Here is a 20,038-nt window from a genome sequence, read left to right on the forward strand (position 1 = left end):
AACTCTGCAACTGTATAGGCTATCTACTGCCGGGCCGGCATGCCCGTCGACTGACCAGACGTTAGGCGGTGGAGGATGTGGTCCAATGGATGGCTGGGGGCCACAAAGGACGCTCCAACGCCTCCCTCCAGCAGAACCTGGTGGGGGCCCCGATGGAGGTGGTCCCTGCCCCACCCCCAGGGCTCGGACTGACTCCGGGGTTTGGCAGAGGAGAGCCTATGCCGCCCGCTGAATCTGCGCTGCAACGGGTGCCGTAGCATCATTTCATCTGCCCAGTTTAACTCCACCTCGGTGACGGTTGAGTTGGAGAGCTTTTAACAACGTCATTGAAACGTTCATGTTGATGGTTTATCGATGTTGTGATTTCGAATGAAGGCTTCGATGTCCGCTCTGGAAGACATCTGAACATCATAACATGGGCTGTCAAGTTGTTTATATAGTAAACTTCTTTCCATCTGACTCAATGCCAACTTTGGCCTTTAGAGAATCTAATGATCCTCCACACCAGGTGTGCCTTCATACCATTAACTCTTACGTTTTATTTTAAACCAATTTTCCACAACCATGATCTTTTAATGAACATGTTTACTGCTCACTTTTCAACTAATTGTTAGAATGTAACGAGATACATAACGATTAATCTTCAACCGTATGTCAGTTTGATTTTATCACATTAAGAAAGACAAGTGTTAAGGTTCTGTAGTTGCAAGCTTTAAAAACCACCAAGTTTAAATACTAGCCAATGACATGCACTGTGCTACCTTGTTTCAAAAGCAGTCTAAAAACATGAAGCCACCAAGAACCGGTAGTGAATTATTATTTTTTAGAGCTGTCAGTTAAACGCGTTATTAACGGCGTTAACGCAAACCAATTTTAACGGCGTTAAAAATTATCGCGCGATTAACGCAATTGTTTTATTTTAAAAAATGTATTTCTTTGGCTCAAAACATAGAAGCAGTAGCCTGACTTCTATGTTCAAATGACATTTGTTCAAAGCAGTCGTTTAATTGCACTATAGGCTCTTTTTTTGTATCGTCCGGTTTTGATCAGTATATGCCAATGTTGTTATCAATAAAAAATCATTTGCACAAGGCAAGCCGATGCACTTCACCATGTTGATAAGATAATTAAAATGAGAATTATGGGACAAAAAAATCAAGGGATATTTAGCATAGAAAAATAATTTGCGATTAATCGTGAGTTAACTATGACATTAAATGCGATTAATCACATTTAAATATTTTAATCGCTTGACAGCTCTATTATTTTTAAATGTCAATAGGGTGGTTGACTTTGTCAGGAGCACAATCATGATAAAGCCATTACAAATTCGGCAATCCTTATCTCCTGGGCCTGTGGGCACTGTCCTGGGATTGAGGTACTCCTGGGGTAGTTTGAGGAATCTGGACCCTGTTCTGGCCTCATTCTAGGTCTGTAGCCCATCAAAAGTAACCCTAGGCTCACATCTGTAGAGCTCTGACCAAAGGTGGCTCTTGGCTTGTATTGAGAATATGGGCCCCAAAACTAAGAGATCCTAACTCTAGAACCACACTTTAGTGCAGTTTACGTCCAATTCGTTTAGTTCAGGATTAACATGAGCATTTAAATATACTACCCAAGCATCCATTTTGTTTGTACACACTTTAGAGCCATTCCGAATACATTTGGGATTAAATGTCAATACACCTGCCGGTACTTTAAGGGGCAGCAAAGGTGCCACTCTGAGCAGTCAGGGCTCCTACCAACATCCATGACCGTAAAACCCACCTATAAATGACTCACTTGCAATAGTTGTCAAAATAGTCTGCAACCAACCAAACATAAAAGTGCCCTTAAAATGACCCATCTCGGCTTGTCTAGTTTAATGTAGTGATATAACAGAAATATATATAAAGACTTGGTGAAAGGCAAGTGCTGCAGAAACTGGACAGAAAAATATAAATCATGAATGGAGTCAATTTAATGTTTATTTTTTGGGTTTCTTTTCCTCTAGAAGTTTCTGCTCTTCGGTTTGCTGGGCCATCATTGTCATATTCTTCTCAGCCCGGCCTTCAGGCTGAGGAGACTTGTGTTTCAGGCTTTGGCAGGTCCGAGGGCACGCTAGGTAGAGTAGGCGCCTTCTGTGCCACATCAGCTGTAGTCACAGCTTCATCATCACCACTGGTCTCATCCTCTTCTGCCATAAAGAAGAATGTTACAACTCATTATAGCAAAAATATTGCTAGTTTCAAAACCTCAATCAGCCCTTTATTTACTGTACCTTGTTTAGTAGTGACATATTTCTCTGCTTTGTTCAACTCCTTGTGGACTCTCTGTTCCAATGACGGCAGCAAACGCTCAGGTATCAGTCTTTCGTCTAGATCTGAAACAGAAAAATAGATGGAAGGCAATTTGTAGGGCCGAGTTCAAGGTACAACCTCTGTTCAATTGATCTTTCGGATTCTTACCCTTTTTAGACCCCATGCCCATCTTTGGGGCCATGCCACTCCTCCACTGGCTTCCGTGGAAAGCAGAGCTTCCCATTTTGGAGATTATGGGAGGGACATCCTCTTTAGGGATGAAGCCACTTTTCTTGGTTGGCAACACCAGGATGGGACCCACACGTTCTTCATCGTCATACACTGGACAAATACCCAAATGAATAGTTTCAGAACCATATGTAAAGTTTAATCAGAAGCTTTTTGTAGAAAAGCATGTTTTATACCTTGTTCTTTCAAGCCACTCTTCCAGGAGCTGGACGCTGCAGAGTTTGCATGACTAAGAGGACGAAAAGCACCATTGCTCCGGGGTTGACCGATCTCATTCTGCCCACCACAAGCGCCACATAAGTAGTCATTGCCATCAGCAGAGCGCCATCTTAAAAAAAGCAAAACATTTTACAATCTTTTTACTATTTTAAGTGCACAGTATACAGCGGGCAACAGGATCAGATTAGGCTTGCCTTCCGTTCATGTAAGTGCACGCCTTTGTTTGCAGCATTGGTTTCTCAGCATCAACAGTTACGGGTGTAGCAGTTAGCTGGCATGTAATGTAGAGCTGTGGAGAGTAGTCAATTACTGTAGAGATTAACATTTGCAAACTACCAAGACTTAATTTAGCATGCTAAATGTTTGACATCTTACTTCTCCCTGTTCTTCCTGGTGAAATCTGAAGGCATCGATGACCATGCGAAGCTTGTTATCCTGGGTCCTGGGGAGGAACTGGGAGTGGGCACCCTGCAGCTGAGAGTCCATCAGGCACCTAAGACCGACCACGATCTCCAGTCATGAGTTGAATCTCTCGGTGTTTTAAAGTTCAAGATTGAAAGTTCTCAGGCACACTCACCCGTTGTTTTCAATGAAGTCGTATCGGGGAGTGGATTCCCTGGCGGGGTACAGCGTGGCCACACAGCTGCTCATGAACACCCTGAGGTCCATGTGATTGCCCACCCTGATGGATGCCTCCAGGCAGATGGGCTCGCTGAGGTGGAACACGTTGGAGCTCCTCTCATGCAGCCAGTCACCTACAAACACAAGTAAACTTACGAGGGCTGACAAAGACCAAGTGGGATAGGATAATGTAGGGGCTAGGCTGTTTTCCTCCTAATGAAATTAGTACTGGTTAGATATCCCCGAGCAATGGTACTTGAGGAAGCCTGACCTAACGACTAAAGTGTTCCTTAATGACATGGATCTCAAGTCAAGTCTTTTTGTAAAAGACTACAGAATAGTAAACAGCAGCCAACCATGACATTTATATAAAATGACACCCAAAAGAACACACTTGTCATGATCCTGAGGTTGAAGTCAAGGGTTTCCACAGCTGATTGAGTGCCGATGAACGGGATCCAGGTAGGTTGGAGAGGTGAACTGGATAAGCTGTACTTCCTGGGGAATCAGAACAAAGAAATGCCTTTACAGGGTAGGCCTACAACATGCTAGCTAATGAGTCATGGTAGAGGAGCAGAGATGTAGACCTTTTATAATGGCACTCAATTGGAATAACTGCCTCCTCCATTCGGATCAGACCGTCTTCAGACGTCGCAGGAGTGTAGATGAGAAGGTTTGTGTAGACCAGGGAACTCTCAGTCATCTGTGGGAAGCCAAGAAAGTTATTCATTGTATGTGCCCATTACAAAAACAAACACACATTTAAGTTTATGCTAACCCAGTGCTTGGTTCCGCAGTCTGAAAGTCCAACGACAATTTTGTACTCTTCCTTGGATGTCTCCAGAGCGCTGCAGGCATGGCCATAGACCACGCCGAGACGCAGCTCAGACGGCTGAATTGGAGCTCCGATTTCAAACATGTCAGCTTTCACGGTGATTTCCATTAAGTCTGGATAGCACGACACTGCAACAGTTTCAACGTGTTCACCTTTTCCGTTGAACGTTTCTTGCTGGGTGGACGTTTGTTTGCCCTGCAGAGGTTGAAGGGCAAGAGACGGTGGTACGCAGATTGCAGAGGACAGTAAAGTAAGGAGCAAGAAAGGTGTGGAGGTCTTCATCCTGTAAATCAAACTTAACGCTTAAGTTAACAGTTAAGCTGCTTGAAGTTGGGGACCAGACACTCTTCTGCAACCTACTTGATTTAAGTATCCACTGCTCAGGCTATTTAAACTGAACAATCAGACAAGATGACAGTGGCAGGCTTTCAATTGCACACCTGAACTTACTTAGCATTAATCAGTCACACACACAAACACACACACACACACACCAAACACACACACACACACACACACACACACACACACACACACACACACACACACACACACACACACACACACACACACACACACACACACACACACACACATTATGTAAAGCGCTTGGGCTGTCTTGGAAAGCGCTAAATTATTCATATTTGGCCTATATCAACTTAGAACCGTATAAATATTGTGCCACTGGCATGGAATATAAACGTTTACAAAGAAAGAAAATGAATGAATCAATGTTTATTTAATGTTTAATTCAGTATCAATGTTCAATAAAAACAATGGTTTCAATCAATTGGAATATAAACATTTCAAGTTCAATCAACAGCCTCTGAAGAGCACTCCTACAAGCTGACCAACGGTTGATTGCTGGATCCTACGTTACTCTAGACTTGGTAGCCCCGCACATTCGGCCGGCGATTTGAGTTCGCCCTGCAGAAGGGTCTGGAGAAGAGCAATACATTTCTTTCTGCTTCTGATACGTTTTTGACGCAGCCAATCACCAAGCTGGCTTTTCCCCCTGGCGCGGTATTGGCTTGTTTAACACAATGACGACAGGGAAGACATTTCCCTTAAATAGAACCTGTAGAAAAGCTGTAACTTATTGAGAAAGCTAATATATTGGGAACGTTACTTTAAAAAACGAATTAGTTATAGTTACTCACTACTTGTTCCAAAAAGTAACTGAGTTAGTAAATATATTACTATATAAATAAAGTAACTAGTTACCAGGGAAAGTAACTATTTGCATTACTGTAAAAAAAAAGTTGCTATATATAGCAACTTTTTTTTTACACAAATTCTTTGACATATATGTCAAAGAATTTGTGGTGGTGGGTATCGGTGTTTTTGGCCACTAGCTTTGTAGATGCGCGTGTCATTGTGAGATGCTTCATTAAATTAGAGTTGTTTACATCCACGTTCTTGCCTTTGACCTCAATGAATTTGAAGTAGTGCTTATATCTCCACCTTGAAAATGCCAACTTTTTGTCGGACTCGCCATTTCTGCTGCTTCATCGAAGCACGTGTGTGTGTGTGTGTGTGTGTGTGTGTGTGTGTGTGTGTGTGTGTGTGTGTGTGTGTGTGTGTGTGTGTGTGTGTGTGTGTGTGTGTGTGTGTGTGTGCGTGCGTGCGTGTGTGTGTGTGTGTGTGTGTGTGTGTGTGTGTGAAGCGTGCGTGTCCTGGCTTGTGTGTAAAAACACTGGCTCCGATTGGACAATCATAATTGCTTATCTCGTTGTGAACCGACCCGGTCTCCTCAGTAGCAGTTTGTGTTTGGAGCCAGGGTTGGAGTTTTTATTCAATCAATTCATAGTAATGCACCGCATTTAACATTCAGTAACGGTAACGGCGTTGTGATGACGGAAACAGTAATTAGTTAGATTACCCGTTACTGAAAAAATAACAGCGTTACCTAACGCTGTTCTTTTAAACAGCGTTATTACAAACACTGTCTATATCAGATCACAAGGCGTCAAAAGGATACCAGCACTAAGGCTTCATTTACTTCTTGTTCTTTCATTTTCGTGACATCGGAAAGTTCTCGTGAACGACACCTCATGACGCTGTTATGATTCTACTACCGTTCTGCAACTGGGGCCAGATTTTGATAACAGAGTTGCCCAGTTGGTGACGTGTGATTTACTATTGACGCGCATGAACTTGGTGATGAAAAACTATATTGAACCTTTGTGGTATGGTCATTTCGGGCAAGGCATGACTCGGAGAGTGGTAAACGTTAAAAACTTGGTTTATTCTAACAGAGACACAAGGTAAACAAGCTTGCGTTCCGAGGCCTGTTTCAGGTAGCTGGTTTAACATACTCTGAGTTTAATCCTGCGCTCTGAGTTGGTTGACTCAGAGTTCAGGGTTGAAAAGCAACTCTGGGTTTTCGGTTTCAGAACAGGTGATCAGCGTTGGGTTAATCAACTCTGAGTATGTTCACTCTGGGTTGAGGGCGTGCCTGTTGACTATGAAGAGCCATCATCAATGGATCTCTGATAACATGATCAAACATGGACCAAAAGCGTAGATCCACTTACTTTTCCCCCACGGAATTGGAAATTCTAATGAACGTGTATGCCGAGCAGTTACCCATTTTAACAAAAAAAAGCAATACCGCCGCGGCAGCGAGAGCGCGAGAGAGAGCTTGGCAGGAAATAGCTGAACAAGTCAATGCGTGAGTCAAATAAATTAGTAAAATAAAATAAAATAAGAGGAAAGTTTAATATCTTCCACTTATTCAATATGTAAATTGTGTGTGTGTGTGTGTGTGTGTGTGTGTGTGTGTGTGTGTGTGTGTGTGTGTGTGTGTGTGTGTGTGTGTGTGTGTGTGTGTGTGTGTGTGTGTGTGTGTGTGTGTGTGTGTGTGTCAATTTACGCAACCCCGAGTTGCCCCACGAGGACTTGGCAGCAAATGAAGTACAAAAATATAGCTTAAACAGGTAAACTAATGTTTAATTGAAATCAAATCAATTGTGCTGTTTTGCCTGCTCTACCTAATTTAACAGCTATGTTCATGTATTATATATTTGTATACTATATTTAAGCAGTAAATGTAAGTAGTACATTTCCCAGCCACCCCAACACTGCCAATATTTAATAGGATTTAGATATATTAGAAGGCTACACCTAGGCAAAATGCATTATAAATATATATGTCTTCAAAATAGCGCTTACTGAATATTAGGGTAACATTTTCCTCCATGTTAGCAAATCGAAAAAAAGCAGAGGCCCGGCAGACTGGAGGGGGTCCACCACCTGCAGCCCTCACAGAGGCTGAGGAGATGGCCCTCAGCCAACAGAGTATGCGTCCTGTGGCTGAGGGCATCCCTGGGGGGAGCTCCTCTGATCCCCCCCACCCCCCAGGATAGAAGTGCCTTTACAGTATAAGAGGTTGGTTATTCAAAATAATTAAATATGTACACGCAACCTAGCGCGTTGCAAATTAGATGGGGCAATATTCTGGCTCAAGTAATAATTGCACTGTCTAATCATCTTCTTCCAGTTACTGATGACGTCATCGCCCACTTGAACCAGATGCCCTCACCAACCTCCATGCAATTGTAACAATTCAAAAGATGCCAAAGGATGCTTTGGAGATCCAAATTTTGGAACATAAGTTATAAGTGGGTGAGGTGCAAACTGGGATACTGTTCCCTGCTCTAAAAACATACCCAATATAAATGACTTTTTTTTTTTTGTGCTTTCAGAAAATAAAAAAATCCTCATAATAAGTAGATTGTCTTTATTAGAACACGAGCTGTGGTGGGACAAGTTATTTTGTTGAAGAGTTTACTCAAAGGGTTTTACTTCAGTGAACAATGCAGACGATTATGCTGAGCATGTGCATGTAGAGAAGAACAGCATCTGGTTAAAAGCAGTAGGCCTACCAGGGTCTTTTCTGCCTTGCATTCTTAAAATGAGTTTCTTGACTTGCAGCAGTTATAGGTCCGTGGTTAGTCCGCTACTCTGATCATGGGAAAGCCACAACGTTGAAGTGACTGTAGTACAGAGCGGGTGGGATGCACGGGGCGGATCATTCTGCACATGCGTTAATTGCGATGAAAAAAAAATAAATAAACTTAAAGCATGCCCCCGGTGCGTTTGACAGTTAACAAGGGGGCTGAGAAGGTGGTCTAAATAAATGATAGATTGCGCTGAAAAACGATAGCGCTCGTGAAGAAAATTATCAGGAAAATAAAGTATATCCAACCGGGGTCTTAATAATCGTTCCTCACGGAGATTCCTTCTGAGGATCGCAGCCTCTACGACCACAGGCTCTCGTAGAAAAGGACATGCCATTTCTAACACTTCCTTCTGTCGGAGAGCTGCCTTCAGCCTTATAGACAACAAACTCAGAGTAGGTCTAACCACCTCCCGAGCAGGTTAGGTCCACGGCGTATGTTGCCGCAGCAACTAACTCTCGGTTGCGCTGAACCTGCTACCTGAAACGGAAAACCCAGAGTTTCCACTAACTCAGAGCGAACAAACTCGGGGTTGCCTCAAAACCAGCTACCTGAAACGGGCCTCTGGACGTGGTTCATGAAGCATCTCTCGAACACAGGTAAACAAACTGTTTATATCGCGAGTGGGCGGAATGGTAAATAAGCCCCACCTACATGTTTTAATTTACCAAGGTTAACCTATTGTCTTGGCTTTAGCGAAAATTGCAAAGTGGCCATGTTTGTAGTCTTCAACTTTTCTACAAAATAATAAAACCTTACATGGTGTTGTTCATTATGTGGAGAAGAAACCATTCATAACTGCGAAACATGTCATCAGAAATAGCATAGACTAAAATAATTAACATCAATGGCGGAACATGAAAGTTTTACAAAAGAATCAACCATCATATTACATACTTTACCATTGATTGACGTTGTAACCGTGAGCGTCACCACTGACGAGACGTCTCGTTATCACCAGGACCATGAACGCGCCTTTACTGAAGACTGAAACTGAAATATTGCGTGAGATATGAACCAGACAATAATTATCTATAATTTTCTGCACATCTTGGAGTTGATAAGAATTAAAAGAGTTTATTTAATTGTATTTCGATTCCTAAAACATTGCGCTTCACGAATGTCAATTATCCATGCAAATGTTTGTGGTGGAACCAATGACTACAGTCAATATTACAGTCGGACACTGTGATCGAGACATTACGACGCATGCGCGGACCGTATCCTCTGCAAAACATCACAGTCTATTTACTAAGAGATGCACAAGTGTCGTAATTATATCGACAAAACTCACGTAGACAGCTCATTCATAATTGAGCACGTTTCACCTGTCAGTTAAGACGTAATTTAACAGCGTACCTGTTAGCCAAATCCAGCAATGTTTACGTCTCAGACCTCTTCCTTCCAAGATTCAATTGATGTAGAGGAGCGAGATGACTTTGACAGCGATGACATTGCAGGCTATAACCAGAAGACACAGCTGAACTGTTACTATGCCATCTATCTATATCAAGGCACCAGGTAACCGTTAAAATTCAAGATTTGTTTTTACATAAGCATAATGCAGATTTTGTGCTTGAATGCATTCCAACAACATAGTGGATGTCTTTGATCACGTCGTTTAGCTGTACAATACTATCCAAGGCAGGGTTTGCCTTGCTTTTCTGCTTGCTGTTAGTGAGGAGCACATGTGCACACACGTTTTACATGTTTTGGGCCTACATTTCAACATATTTGACCCACAGAACAATCCACAAATTGCAATCTCCAATGTTATTCAATCGACTGTGAAATAACTGAATTGTCTTAGATCTGAGACATCTGAGGAAAGTGTTGCATGGAACAAGAGAAGAGCAGACTCCACCACCAGTCAGGACGACTTTAGGTAACCAAGGAAACCGCCGACCGGTTTTCCTCGCTGTCCATGGTCGTTCCGTGGTCTATACATGCTGCTACCACAGGAAACCAATCAAGATTGGAATCATCCATTCTGTTTGTCAAGCTGATTGTTTTGCCTCCTAATTTGACGTCATGGCTGTGCTTGTTGTTTTTTCTACACTACTATGCTACCACGTCTCAAAATATTTCCAAGAGCTCGTCCAGTCTGTGTGACTTCTCCATTAGACTCCATAATGTGTGACTTGTGAAAACGATGCCTTTGTGTCTGTGCCTTGCAGCAAAAATGAACATCCAATCACACACACATCTTAATGATGATGTCATTAATAGGAACACATTGGGGACACAAGGGCTGTGCGGGTCTCAGTCATCACATGTGTTATCGTTCCGTGTGTAATCGTTCCGTGTTATGGTATCGTGACCTTGGTGTGCTTGTGAATTGGTCTTCCATTCTCGTCCGCCTCGTCGTTTGACTTGACTGGCTGCGAAAAATTCCTCATACTGCTCCCGGTTCGTCACCAAGCGCTGGCTTGCCGTAACCATAGTAACATAATACCGTCTTGTGTCCCGCCCCAAACACACAGCTTGAGCCTGGTGGACAGCAGCCTGCCGCCGGAGGCGGAGCCTGAGCTCCGCTGCTACATCTCCAGGAGGCTGAGCAAGGGGGCCCTGCTGGAGGGCATGGGCAACATAGCCACTGTGGATATCAGGTGACCTTGATTGGTTTCTTGGTTTGTTTATTAGAGGATCCCCATTGGCTGAAAACGCTCTTAAGGGCCAATCCCATTTATACCCCTTACCCCTTACCCTTACCCCTCCCCCTTGTTTTGAAGTGGTAAGGGGAAGGGGGAAGGGGAAGGGGTTAGGGGTAGAAATGGGATTGGGCCTTAGTCGTCTGCCCGGGATCCACATGTAACAGAAGACGAAAAGATCGTTCACTGAATTCAATATCATCCAATGAAAGGAAGTGCGCACAAAGGCGAAATAGAATAGGTTGCGCAATAAAAAAAGATGAGCATGGTTTGATTGGCGTCACATAACACAGGACAAAGGCCAACAATCCCAGCCTTAATTATTTCATTCCACAGTCCTCTCATATCATCTCTTTTACTTAAAAGTGTAAGAACTGGGCTTACTATCTAGTCGAATATAGTTAGCTATTTGGTCCGATAGAGTCTGAAGGAGGAAAAATTCCAAGTTTCAATCACATTCAGATCTTAGTCCCCACAAAGATTACATCTGAATGCGATCGAAATTATGAAATTGTTTTGAGTGCTGAAAATAAATACCTTGGGCACAATCTACAGACTGTGGACTCTGCTATTCAATCATGTTTTATTGCCTCACTTGCCTCACACCGGCCCCTGCGTAACACTAGATGTGTGTGTAATATCTCCTTCTTTCTCTGTTTTTATGGCCAGCGTCCCAGAGCAGAACGTGGGCTGCTATTGCTGTCTCCTGGAGCAGGAGCACTCCCCAGATCAGCCTGACGCCGAAGGCAATGGCTATGTCATCTGCTTCATGGGGGGCTCGGAGAAGGGGCTCAATCTATATCCTTGCCCCATTGTTGTGTGTCTGCTCGTGCATGATCCCGTGTAATATTAGCGTTCACTTGCTTGTAACTACTGTGAGACGTCTTGTCTTGCCCTGCATGTATTAAGTATTGACTTGTCAAACACACGTACGCTTCCTTTTCTTGACTTTACACACATTTAGACAAGAGCTGGATAAGTATGTCCAAGGCCTACAAAGCTGCCTACAAACCCCTGAGGTATGGAAACGCATCAGATTGGTAAAAAAAAGGCTGCACGGCGCACTGTAAATAATCTGAACCGCCCAAGTGACGATTTATGGTTGATGATTGTTATTTCTCCTTATTTCTCTGCTGGGAACAGCTCACTAACCTGGAGACAGAGATCCGTCCGTATCTCAGTAAGTGGTACGAAGAGTCGGTGCTGCACATCCATCGTGTGGTCCAGCTGGTCCAGAGCAGTATCAGCTTCCTGCTTCACGCTGTGAGTCCCCAGGCCTCCCTCTACAATATTCCATCACGACCCACAACCACACGTCTTTTTTTTCTCGCTATTCCAATTGGGTTCCCAGAATGTAACTGTCAATCTTGGATAGCCGCATCACTCTGACTCGTGTAGAGAAGGTCAGAATGTTGGCAGTTGCTTTGGATGGGATTAAAACAATCGATTCTCATTGACGGTTTTTAGGGGATACCTCAGAGTTGGGCCCCGTAACGTCGAAAAGATACAACTTTCAGAATGTATCACAGTAAGAGGGATTTCTGAGATTATCACGGGAATACATTTTATATTGTACCATACCTTCGCCCACTCCTACTTATCATTGCATAATATTCGTTGCATTCAAATGTTCCTGCTGTATTCAGGCTTTGAGTCACACCCATGTTGAGGTCAAATCAGATGAAAGGACGAAGAAGGACATCGCCAGGTGAGTTAGTTGACACTTAACACTTTAAATTATTAAACATTCAGTTATATTTATGTGAGTTTCTGAGTATTATAATATATTCAATAACCATACAGGGTAAGCTATATCAGGTGAAGTTAGAAAAGTTAATTCATTTTGTTAGTTACAGTAATAGTCAAAGAAACTAAATCACCATTGCAAAATATCAAAAAACAAAGGATAACAACATTATAATGATAAACCAAGCAGTAAAATAGTACTACTATACTAGAGTAATAACTACAACCAGAATGTTAATGGGAGGCATAAGGGGTCCAGTAGTGATGTCATCTTAAATATTTAATGAACAAATAAGTGTTCCTAGTCAATTATGAAGGAACAATATCAAACATTTGCTGCTTATATTATAACACTTATTATTAATTGTTTTTTTGGCGGCCAGTCGTATAAAGCAAGCACATTTAAGACATAAAGTTTTCAGACCTTCGAAAAATACCAGAGTCAATTCTTCGTTCAACAGACTCCTAACACGTACCCAAAATAATCACAAGAGTCCTTCCCTTTTCTCTTTCTGCGTTGTAAACCTGCGTGCTCTCAAATTATTCTCCCATGATGGGCCCCCAACCTGTTGGTCTGTGGTGGATCTGTTGTTGGGCCGTAAGACAGAAGAAGGGACATTTGAGGTTGGAGACAGAGGTCTGGCAGGGACGAGGATGAGAACAGGATGAAGTGCACATAAATTGTTCGATCAACTCCTCGTGAGCAGTGGATAGATAGAGACCTATGTTTGGCAGGGAGGGGTTGATAACAGGATGAATGTGAATACACATAATCAACTAAAAGGGGGGGTCAGAGACAGGGCTCTGGCAGGGTAACAGCATGAGGCGAAAACATATCTAACTGTTGAACAATTTATGCAATTTTTATTAATGCTATTTATTTTGGGGGGGGGGGGGTTAATGTGGAAAAAAAAGAATGGTTGTATATAATCAACTATGAAGATAATGGTTAGTGGCAGTCCAACCTTGGTTCCTCTCTGCCTTCCCCCTCAGGTTCATTAAGGCGGCCAGCTTGCAGGGGCTCTCCCAGCAAGAGGCCACAACGTCCCTGTGTAAGGCCATGTCTGAGGAGCCCCCGGCCGACCTGGTCATCGACTGCTCCACCACCCCCCCCACACTATCCAACACGGGTAGGCAGCAGCAGCCGTCAGATCACCTCCACAAGCATCCTCATCCATTGCTCTGACTCAGAGGGAAATAGCCTTTTGTTCCTTTGTTGAAAAGCATTCAAAGCAGATTTTGTGTAGTGATAATCATTAATGCTGGAAGTATTGTTTGAACTATTTTGGTATTTTTTGATCAATGTATCAAAACTGTACCATGACAGAATCATACTGTGAACTGTTTCACACCTAGCACCTACCACACATTTTGCATACATCTATTCAAATCACAACGATATATATTTTACTGTTTGTGTGCACTATAAATAATTGTAACTATTTTTATTGTCCAGGATTTATATCTCAGATTGTTGCTCTCTTCTCCAGTTAGTAACCGCTTCTGTGATGACTGGATCCAGGCATTCCTTAACGCTGCGGAGAGTTGTAATCCCTTCCTTCTCAGACAGATACTTGAGAACTTCAAACTCAAGGTGGGATCACTTTCATTTTGAGTTCATTTTTGTGAATCATAAAGTTAAAAAAGTTACTTCATAAATGTTTCACTCAAATACATTTTTTAATAATAACTTCTAACATTATCGTGCCAAATCTTCTGCAAGGTATCAGAAAATACGGGGAGGGTTGGTTTGAATCCTTCTGGTTGATGTCCTTAGACCTTCAGCTCTGTTGAGGCTAGCCAGTCCAGTGTCCTATGATCAAGGAAAATTCGACCACATTCGCCGTTCGGGCGCGGTGAACCTTTTTTAATATGTTCCACAGTTTGTTGTTGGTCTCCGGACTGGTATTTGGTGCTGTCCGCGATACCCCACTTCAGCATTGCTTCCCCGAAGCGTCCCACATCTGGCCTCAGGCGGTATACTGCTTTCGGGGCAGGTGCTGGCCAGAAACGTCTGTGAGGGGAGATGGTTCCGCTGACTTCCAATGGTCCCTCCATTTCGCCTTGACCCGGGCAGCCTTGGAGGTGTCGGCTGGTGTTGTGCGGAGCAGTTCTTGGGCGTGTGAAGGAAAGGGGTGCCGGGACTTGAGGCGCATGTGCCAAAATCTCTGTTGCGATTTTGTGTGGGAGCTTGGATTCACTCGCCTGCGCTTTCGAGCGAGGGCCAGCATTGCTCCTTCTCGCCTGACCTCTGCAGGAGCGATTCCTCAGAGAAGGGCAGTTGGTTGGTTGGAGTGGCTCGTAGGCATCCGGAGACAGTCTGTAGGGCGGTGTTAAGGGCAGTTTCCAGCTTGTTGACGTGACGGCTACAGCACCAGACCGGAGCACAGTATTCAACACACGGGAGGTTGTCTATGCCTCGGCCGTATCCAGGTATCCAGGTTTTGTCTGAATGACTGTTCTGTCAAGCTTTATGCCAAGTATTGTGAGGAAGGGCTGGTACTGTAGCGGGGTTTTGTCAACCATGATGTTCATTTTGCTGGTAGGTCGCGGATGTAGATGTTGAACCGCATAGATGCCAGCATTGAGCCTTGTGGGACACCGTTCTTGAGCCTTCTCACCCTCCTGCTTAGGCCATTGCAGGTGTGTAGCTGAAAGCTGCGGTTACTCAGCATCTCCATTAGGAAGCTCACAATGTGCTTGTCTGGGATGGTTTCAAGCTTCATATGTAGTCCACGCCGCCAGACATTTATGCCGCGTTTCCACTGCAGGGTGCGGCAAGGTTCGGTTCGCCTCAGTCCGGTAGGGAGGGGGGCGGTATAGCCCAGCTCAGTTCCGAGGTCGCGTTTCCACCGCCGACAGTACCCTTTATGGTAGGCCGGATGTCGATCGCCGCGGCAGCTACGTAAACATCGTGACATCATAGAATGCAGAGGAACGTCTCCACCTCATTGTTTGCCCAAGCAAGCGTTGTTGCTTGCTTAGGCGTTCATTGTTCATTGTAAAGAATAATACCTCGAGGCTACTGTTTGTTTGTTTTGATCCCCAAGTCGCCCGGAAGTGAAGATTCTGTCGACCAATCAACGGAGGGGGTGTGTAGCTCGAATTTTCCGGCACCCTTTCAGGCGTCTCGGTACCCCAACAGAGGAGTACTGAAGACGAGGGCAAAACGAGTACGGCTCACTCCGGGTCACGCACTCTTTTGGGGGTGGAAACGCAATCCGTACCGCACCTTTTGCGAACCGAACCGTACCACACCCTGCAGTGGAAACGCGGCATTAGATATGCAGCTGTGAGGTCCAGGAAAACGGTGCCAGCCTTCTCTCCTGTCCTCTATGTCTTGTAACAGGAGGGTCACCTGGTCTGTTATTGACCTACCGCTTCGAAAGCCAGCTTGTTCTTTGGGCAGTTTGGGTTCGATAACTGCTTTAAAATGTGCCAGGATAAGACGTTTGAGGAGCAATGAGATGTGCCGGTGTCTCTTGGGGTCGTCGCTTGGTTTGTTTGAATTCAGCAGGGCGGTCACCTTGGCACGGCGCCAGTTCTTTGGCGGCTTTGAATGTTGCAGACATGTAGAGAGGAAGGAGTGCAGCCAATCAGTTGCCTTCTTGCCTTGGTGTTTAATGTACTCCAGTTAGAAGCTGTCTACACCTGGTGCCTTACTGGTCTTCAGGTGTTGGATGGCCTGTCCGATTTCTGGTGTTGTGAAACAGTGGATGGTTGGAATTGCATCCTGGGGCCCCGGACAACTCATGGACTCTTTCTGATGTTGTTCTGGCAATGTCCTTGTCTGCATTAGGGAAGCGGCCATTACTTATCGGGAGTGACTTGATGGAGCGGTGATTGGGCATTGTGCTGGGGTTGTTCACCTTCCGTTCAGCTTGTTCATGGTCTTCCACGCCCGGCGGCTGGAGTTTGTGAAGTCGATTGATTCCACAGTCTCTGTCCATCGTTGCCCACGTTTCTCATTGAGCCTGCAGAGTAGATAGTCTGCTGCTTTGTCCCTGTATACGCTGGCTTTTGCTTCTACATGGGTGTGGGATGTTCTTCTTAGCGGCGGCTAGCCGCATCTTGCAGAACGAGTCGTAGGCATAATATAGGTTGTTGTGGCATGGGTGTGGTAGGCCAACAGCTGCCTTTTTCACTAGTGTCGTGAAGCCTTCCCAGTTTGCCTTCCGAAAGTTCCACCTCTTGCATCCCTCCCTTGCACTGGTTGGAACAGGGATGGGACAGTCGATGGTGTGACCGGGGGAACATGTCCAGGATGTGTCTGAAAGGATTTTTTGTGCCATTTTGCATATGCCAGCTCTGGATTGGTGGTGCTGTTCCATCGTGCAGAGTAGAAAGTTCCAGAGTAGAAGGCTCCTTCGGATCTCATAGGAGTGTTGGAGCTCTTACATACTTGTAGGGGAGGCCACATAGACGCTGAATCCTTCGACGTGGATCTACATTAAACTGTTCAGACTGAGCACAAGGTCCCTGTGTAAAGCTGTACTCCCCCCCCCCCCCCCCCTTTACACCTCTGCAGGCCATTCAAGACATGAACAGCCTGAAGCGCTTCATCCGGCAAGCAGAGATGAGCCATTATGCCCTTTTCCGTTGCTGCCAGTTCCTCCAGGGCTGCGGCAACGGTGACGTGCTGCTGCAGAACGCCAAGGCGGAACACAGCGACCTGCCTGAAGCCTGCAGGATCATCGCTGTCCTGGAGGAGTTCCTCATGGAACCGTCCCAGGCCCACACCTAGTTTCCTCCCAGTGCTGGTGGAGACAGCTGCTGGTGACAGCTGCAGACAAAATGGGCAGTGTACGATGATACATTTTGAATATGAAGATAGAGTCCACTCTGTTGGCAAAGCCATCATCTTTTACATTTTACACTAATAAGCTAACATGTATGTTAATTTTTTGTAAGGATTTGAGTATTATATGGATGAAAAACTATATTGTTCTGGTGAAATGAGCACTCTGTCATTATATACTTCATATTATGACCAAAATTGTACATATGTTATGTATGTATGTATGGTAAATATTAGAGTTCCTTCCTGGATCTTGCACAATCCCAATTCCCCTCCCTCCTCAATGCTAATGTTTTGATGTTGACAGAATTTTGTTAATTTTTTTCAGTTTTTATTCATTACTTACACTACAAACCAAAAAGCTGTTATTCTTTAACTATTAGGTTGCTAAACTGACCAAGCTTTAAGTTATCGCAATGATTAATTAAATCTAAACACAAGAAAATAAATTGTAAAATGTTATGCATTTTAGTTTTTTTGTTATTTAATTGGGAATGCACAATTATGTTTTTGCTCATTTGTTATGCATTTTAGTTATTTTTTTTGTTTAATTGGGAATGCACAATTACATCACTACAGATATGTGGACTATATGTGTAAACATTTTTTCCTAATTCTAATGGCAATATTGTGTAAGTGAAGTGTCTAGAAAGTATTCTAAGTTTCACCATTCCAGTAGCTCTCTGTTGTGACATGAGAAACATTTTGCATAGCGTCTGTGCTAGGATATATTTAATAACATGGGTGAGGATCTGTTAACTGTGTTATAATTGTAATTATGTTTAAACCACAAGATGACAAGATGACCATTGCCACGATCCCCCAATAGCCATCTTGGTTCTTATTATTGGGAACTGCATTCAGGTCCCCGAACGCAGCTGCTGTTTGGAACCAAGTTGGCCACTAGCAGGATTAAGGCCCATGATGTCTAGGGTCATCTGTTTCAAGTATCCAACGCTGTAGAGGGACAGTACAAGATTTCCTACCAAGCCTTGTTCAAGACTTGGTGGCAGCAATTTTGCCCTTTTAACCAGTCGTAATGGTGTGTAGTCTATTTCAGATCTGTGACATGTGAGCTAAGTATAATATGTGTGTTAGTATGTGCTTGTGCGAATCATATTTCACATATGGACACACAAAGTATGTGATATTCCCCTTCTCTATATGATGTGCAAGTGGTAATTGTTGGTCTTATGCATTGTGGTTGAATAAATAAAGAACTTATTACAGCCATTACAGCAACAGATATTTTTGTGACATACGATAGGAAGATTGAGATTGTCATGGCCACACACAAACACCCCCCACCCAATGGTCTGTGAATCAGGTGAGAATGATGTAAACATAAAAAGTAGCCGTGCACTGGTGCATAAAAGTAGTAGAACCATCATTTATGTAATGAGTCTGGGTTTGTCCTAGAATGACAACTCTTTGAAATGTATCTATTCTTACTATGTACCAAGCCATTCCACCCTTAAAACATCTGTCTCTGCCGCCTACAGGGGGAGATAAAGTGACAACAAGAAAGCAAATGACTGCTGCAACAAGGCACAGATTGGTCCGTTGGGGGCCCATGGTTGGGTGTTGAATCCGACCAGCACATACTGTAGATGACTATAGTTGGGCTCATCATTCCGGTTGGGCATGATGAGCTCAAATATCAAGCGATGGGCGTCATCTCTCCATACCTCTCTCACGGAATGCAGCTCATCCCGGTACAGGAGTTATTAGAATGATACGAGTATGATCATATGGGTATTTAAGGTATAACGTTTTTTGTCTTTCCTTTTCTTAAGAAAGCGCTCAAAAAATCACGTTTTGTCAACATAATCCAATTCAAAGACAAGCACTGCTGCCTGTTCAGTTTCGATAAATCAGTGTTGGGGGAACTTTGTTTGAGATTTTTGAACATTTATTAAAAATATAAAGAGAACAATCACTTGCAAGTATTCATAGCCTTTGCGATCAAGGTCAAAATGGAGCTCAAATACATTGTTTCCACTGATAAGCCTTGAGTTGTCTCTGCTCCAAAGCACTCTTGACCTCAGACTGGGGCGACGGTTCATCTTTCATGCGACGACCCTAAGCATACAACCAAGATATTGAAGGAGTGGCTTCGGGACAACTCTGAATGTCCTAGAGTGGCCCAGCCAGAGCCCAGACTTAAATCCCATTGAACATCTTTGGAGGGATCTGAAAATTGCTGTGCACCGACACTCCCCTCCAGCCTGATGGAGCTCGAGAGGTTCTGTAAAGAGGAATGGGCAAAACTGGCCATAGATAGATGTGCCAGGCTTGTGGCTTCAAATCCCAAAATAATTGAGGCTGTAATTGCTGCCAAAGGTGCCACAAAAAGTTTTGAGCAAAGGCTGTGAATACCTATGTACATATTATATTTGAGTTCTTTATTTCTAATAAATTTGAAAGCATTTAACAAAAAACTTTTTTCATGTTGTGTTTATGGTGTATATTGTTTGTAGAATTTTGAGAAAAATATGAATCGACTCCAGCCTTATTCCAGGCTGTAACATAACGAAATGTGGAAAAAGTAAAGTGCTGTAAATACTTTCTGAATGCACTGTACAAATCAGTCACTTCCCATTCATTGACGGGCACTTCTATGTTCCAGCACTGGACCCAGTTGTAAACATAAAGTAGGTGTAATGAGTGAATCTGAG

At 43.7% G+C, this 20,038-nt stretch overlaps 2 protein-coding genes across 3 annotated transcripts; one reads left to right on the forward strand and one right to left on the reverse strand.

Annotated features, from left to right (window-relative positions):
- Positions 1-1,942: 1,942 nt before the first annotated feature.
- On the reverse strand, positions 1,943-4,579 carry LOC115533037 (zona pellucida sperm-binding protein 3). Its single transcript, XM_030343218.1, has 10 exons — positions 4,147-4,579; positions 3,956-4,071; positions 3,763-3,866; positions 3,325-3,502; positions 3,123-3,240; positions 2,942-3,036; positions 2,705-2,856; positions 2,448-2,621; positions 2,261-2,362; positions 1,943-2,176 (listed from the first exon to the last, which is right to left on the reverse strand). The coding sequence occupies exons 1-10, from the start codon at positions 4,483-4,485 to the stop codon at positions 2,052-2,054; spliced, it is 1,503 nt and encodes a 500-aa protein (XP_030199078.1). The 5' UTR covers positions 4,486-4,579; the 3' UTR covers positions 1,943-2,051.
- A 4,761-nt stretch (positions 4,580-9,340) lies between these two features.
- On the forward strand, positions 9,341-18,593 carry c2h17orf75 (chromosome 2 C17orf75 homolog). Of its 2 annotated transcripts, XM_030345279.1 has the most exons (10): positions 9,341-9,686; positions 9,976-10,050; positions 10,649-10,774; positions 11,486-11,614; positions 11,775-11,835; positions 11,960-12,079; positions 12,463-12,524; positions 13,556-13,692; positions 14,053-14,156; positions 17,091-18,593. In XM_030345279.1, the coding sequence occupies exons 1-10, from the start codon at positions 9,544-9,546 to the stop codon at positions 17,304-17,306; spliced, it is 1,173 nt and encodes a 390-aa protein (XP_030201139.1). In that variant the 5' UTR covers positions 9,341-9,543; the 3' UTR covers positions 17,307-18,593. The 2 variants fall into 2 exon arrangements, with proteins under 2 accessions (XP_030201139.1, XP_030201149.1); XM_030345289.1 differs by lacking the exon at positions 9,976-10,050.
- Positions 18,594-20,038: the final 1,445 nt, after the last annotated feature.

Source organism: Gadus morhua, chromosome 2 (assembly GCF_902167405.1).
Source record: "Gadus morhua chromosome 2, gadMor3.0, whole genome shotgun sequence".
NCBI lineage: Eukaryota > Metazoa > Chordata > Actinopteri > Gadiformes > Gadidae > Gadus > Gadus morhua.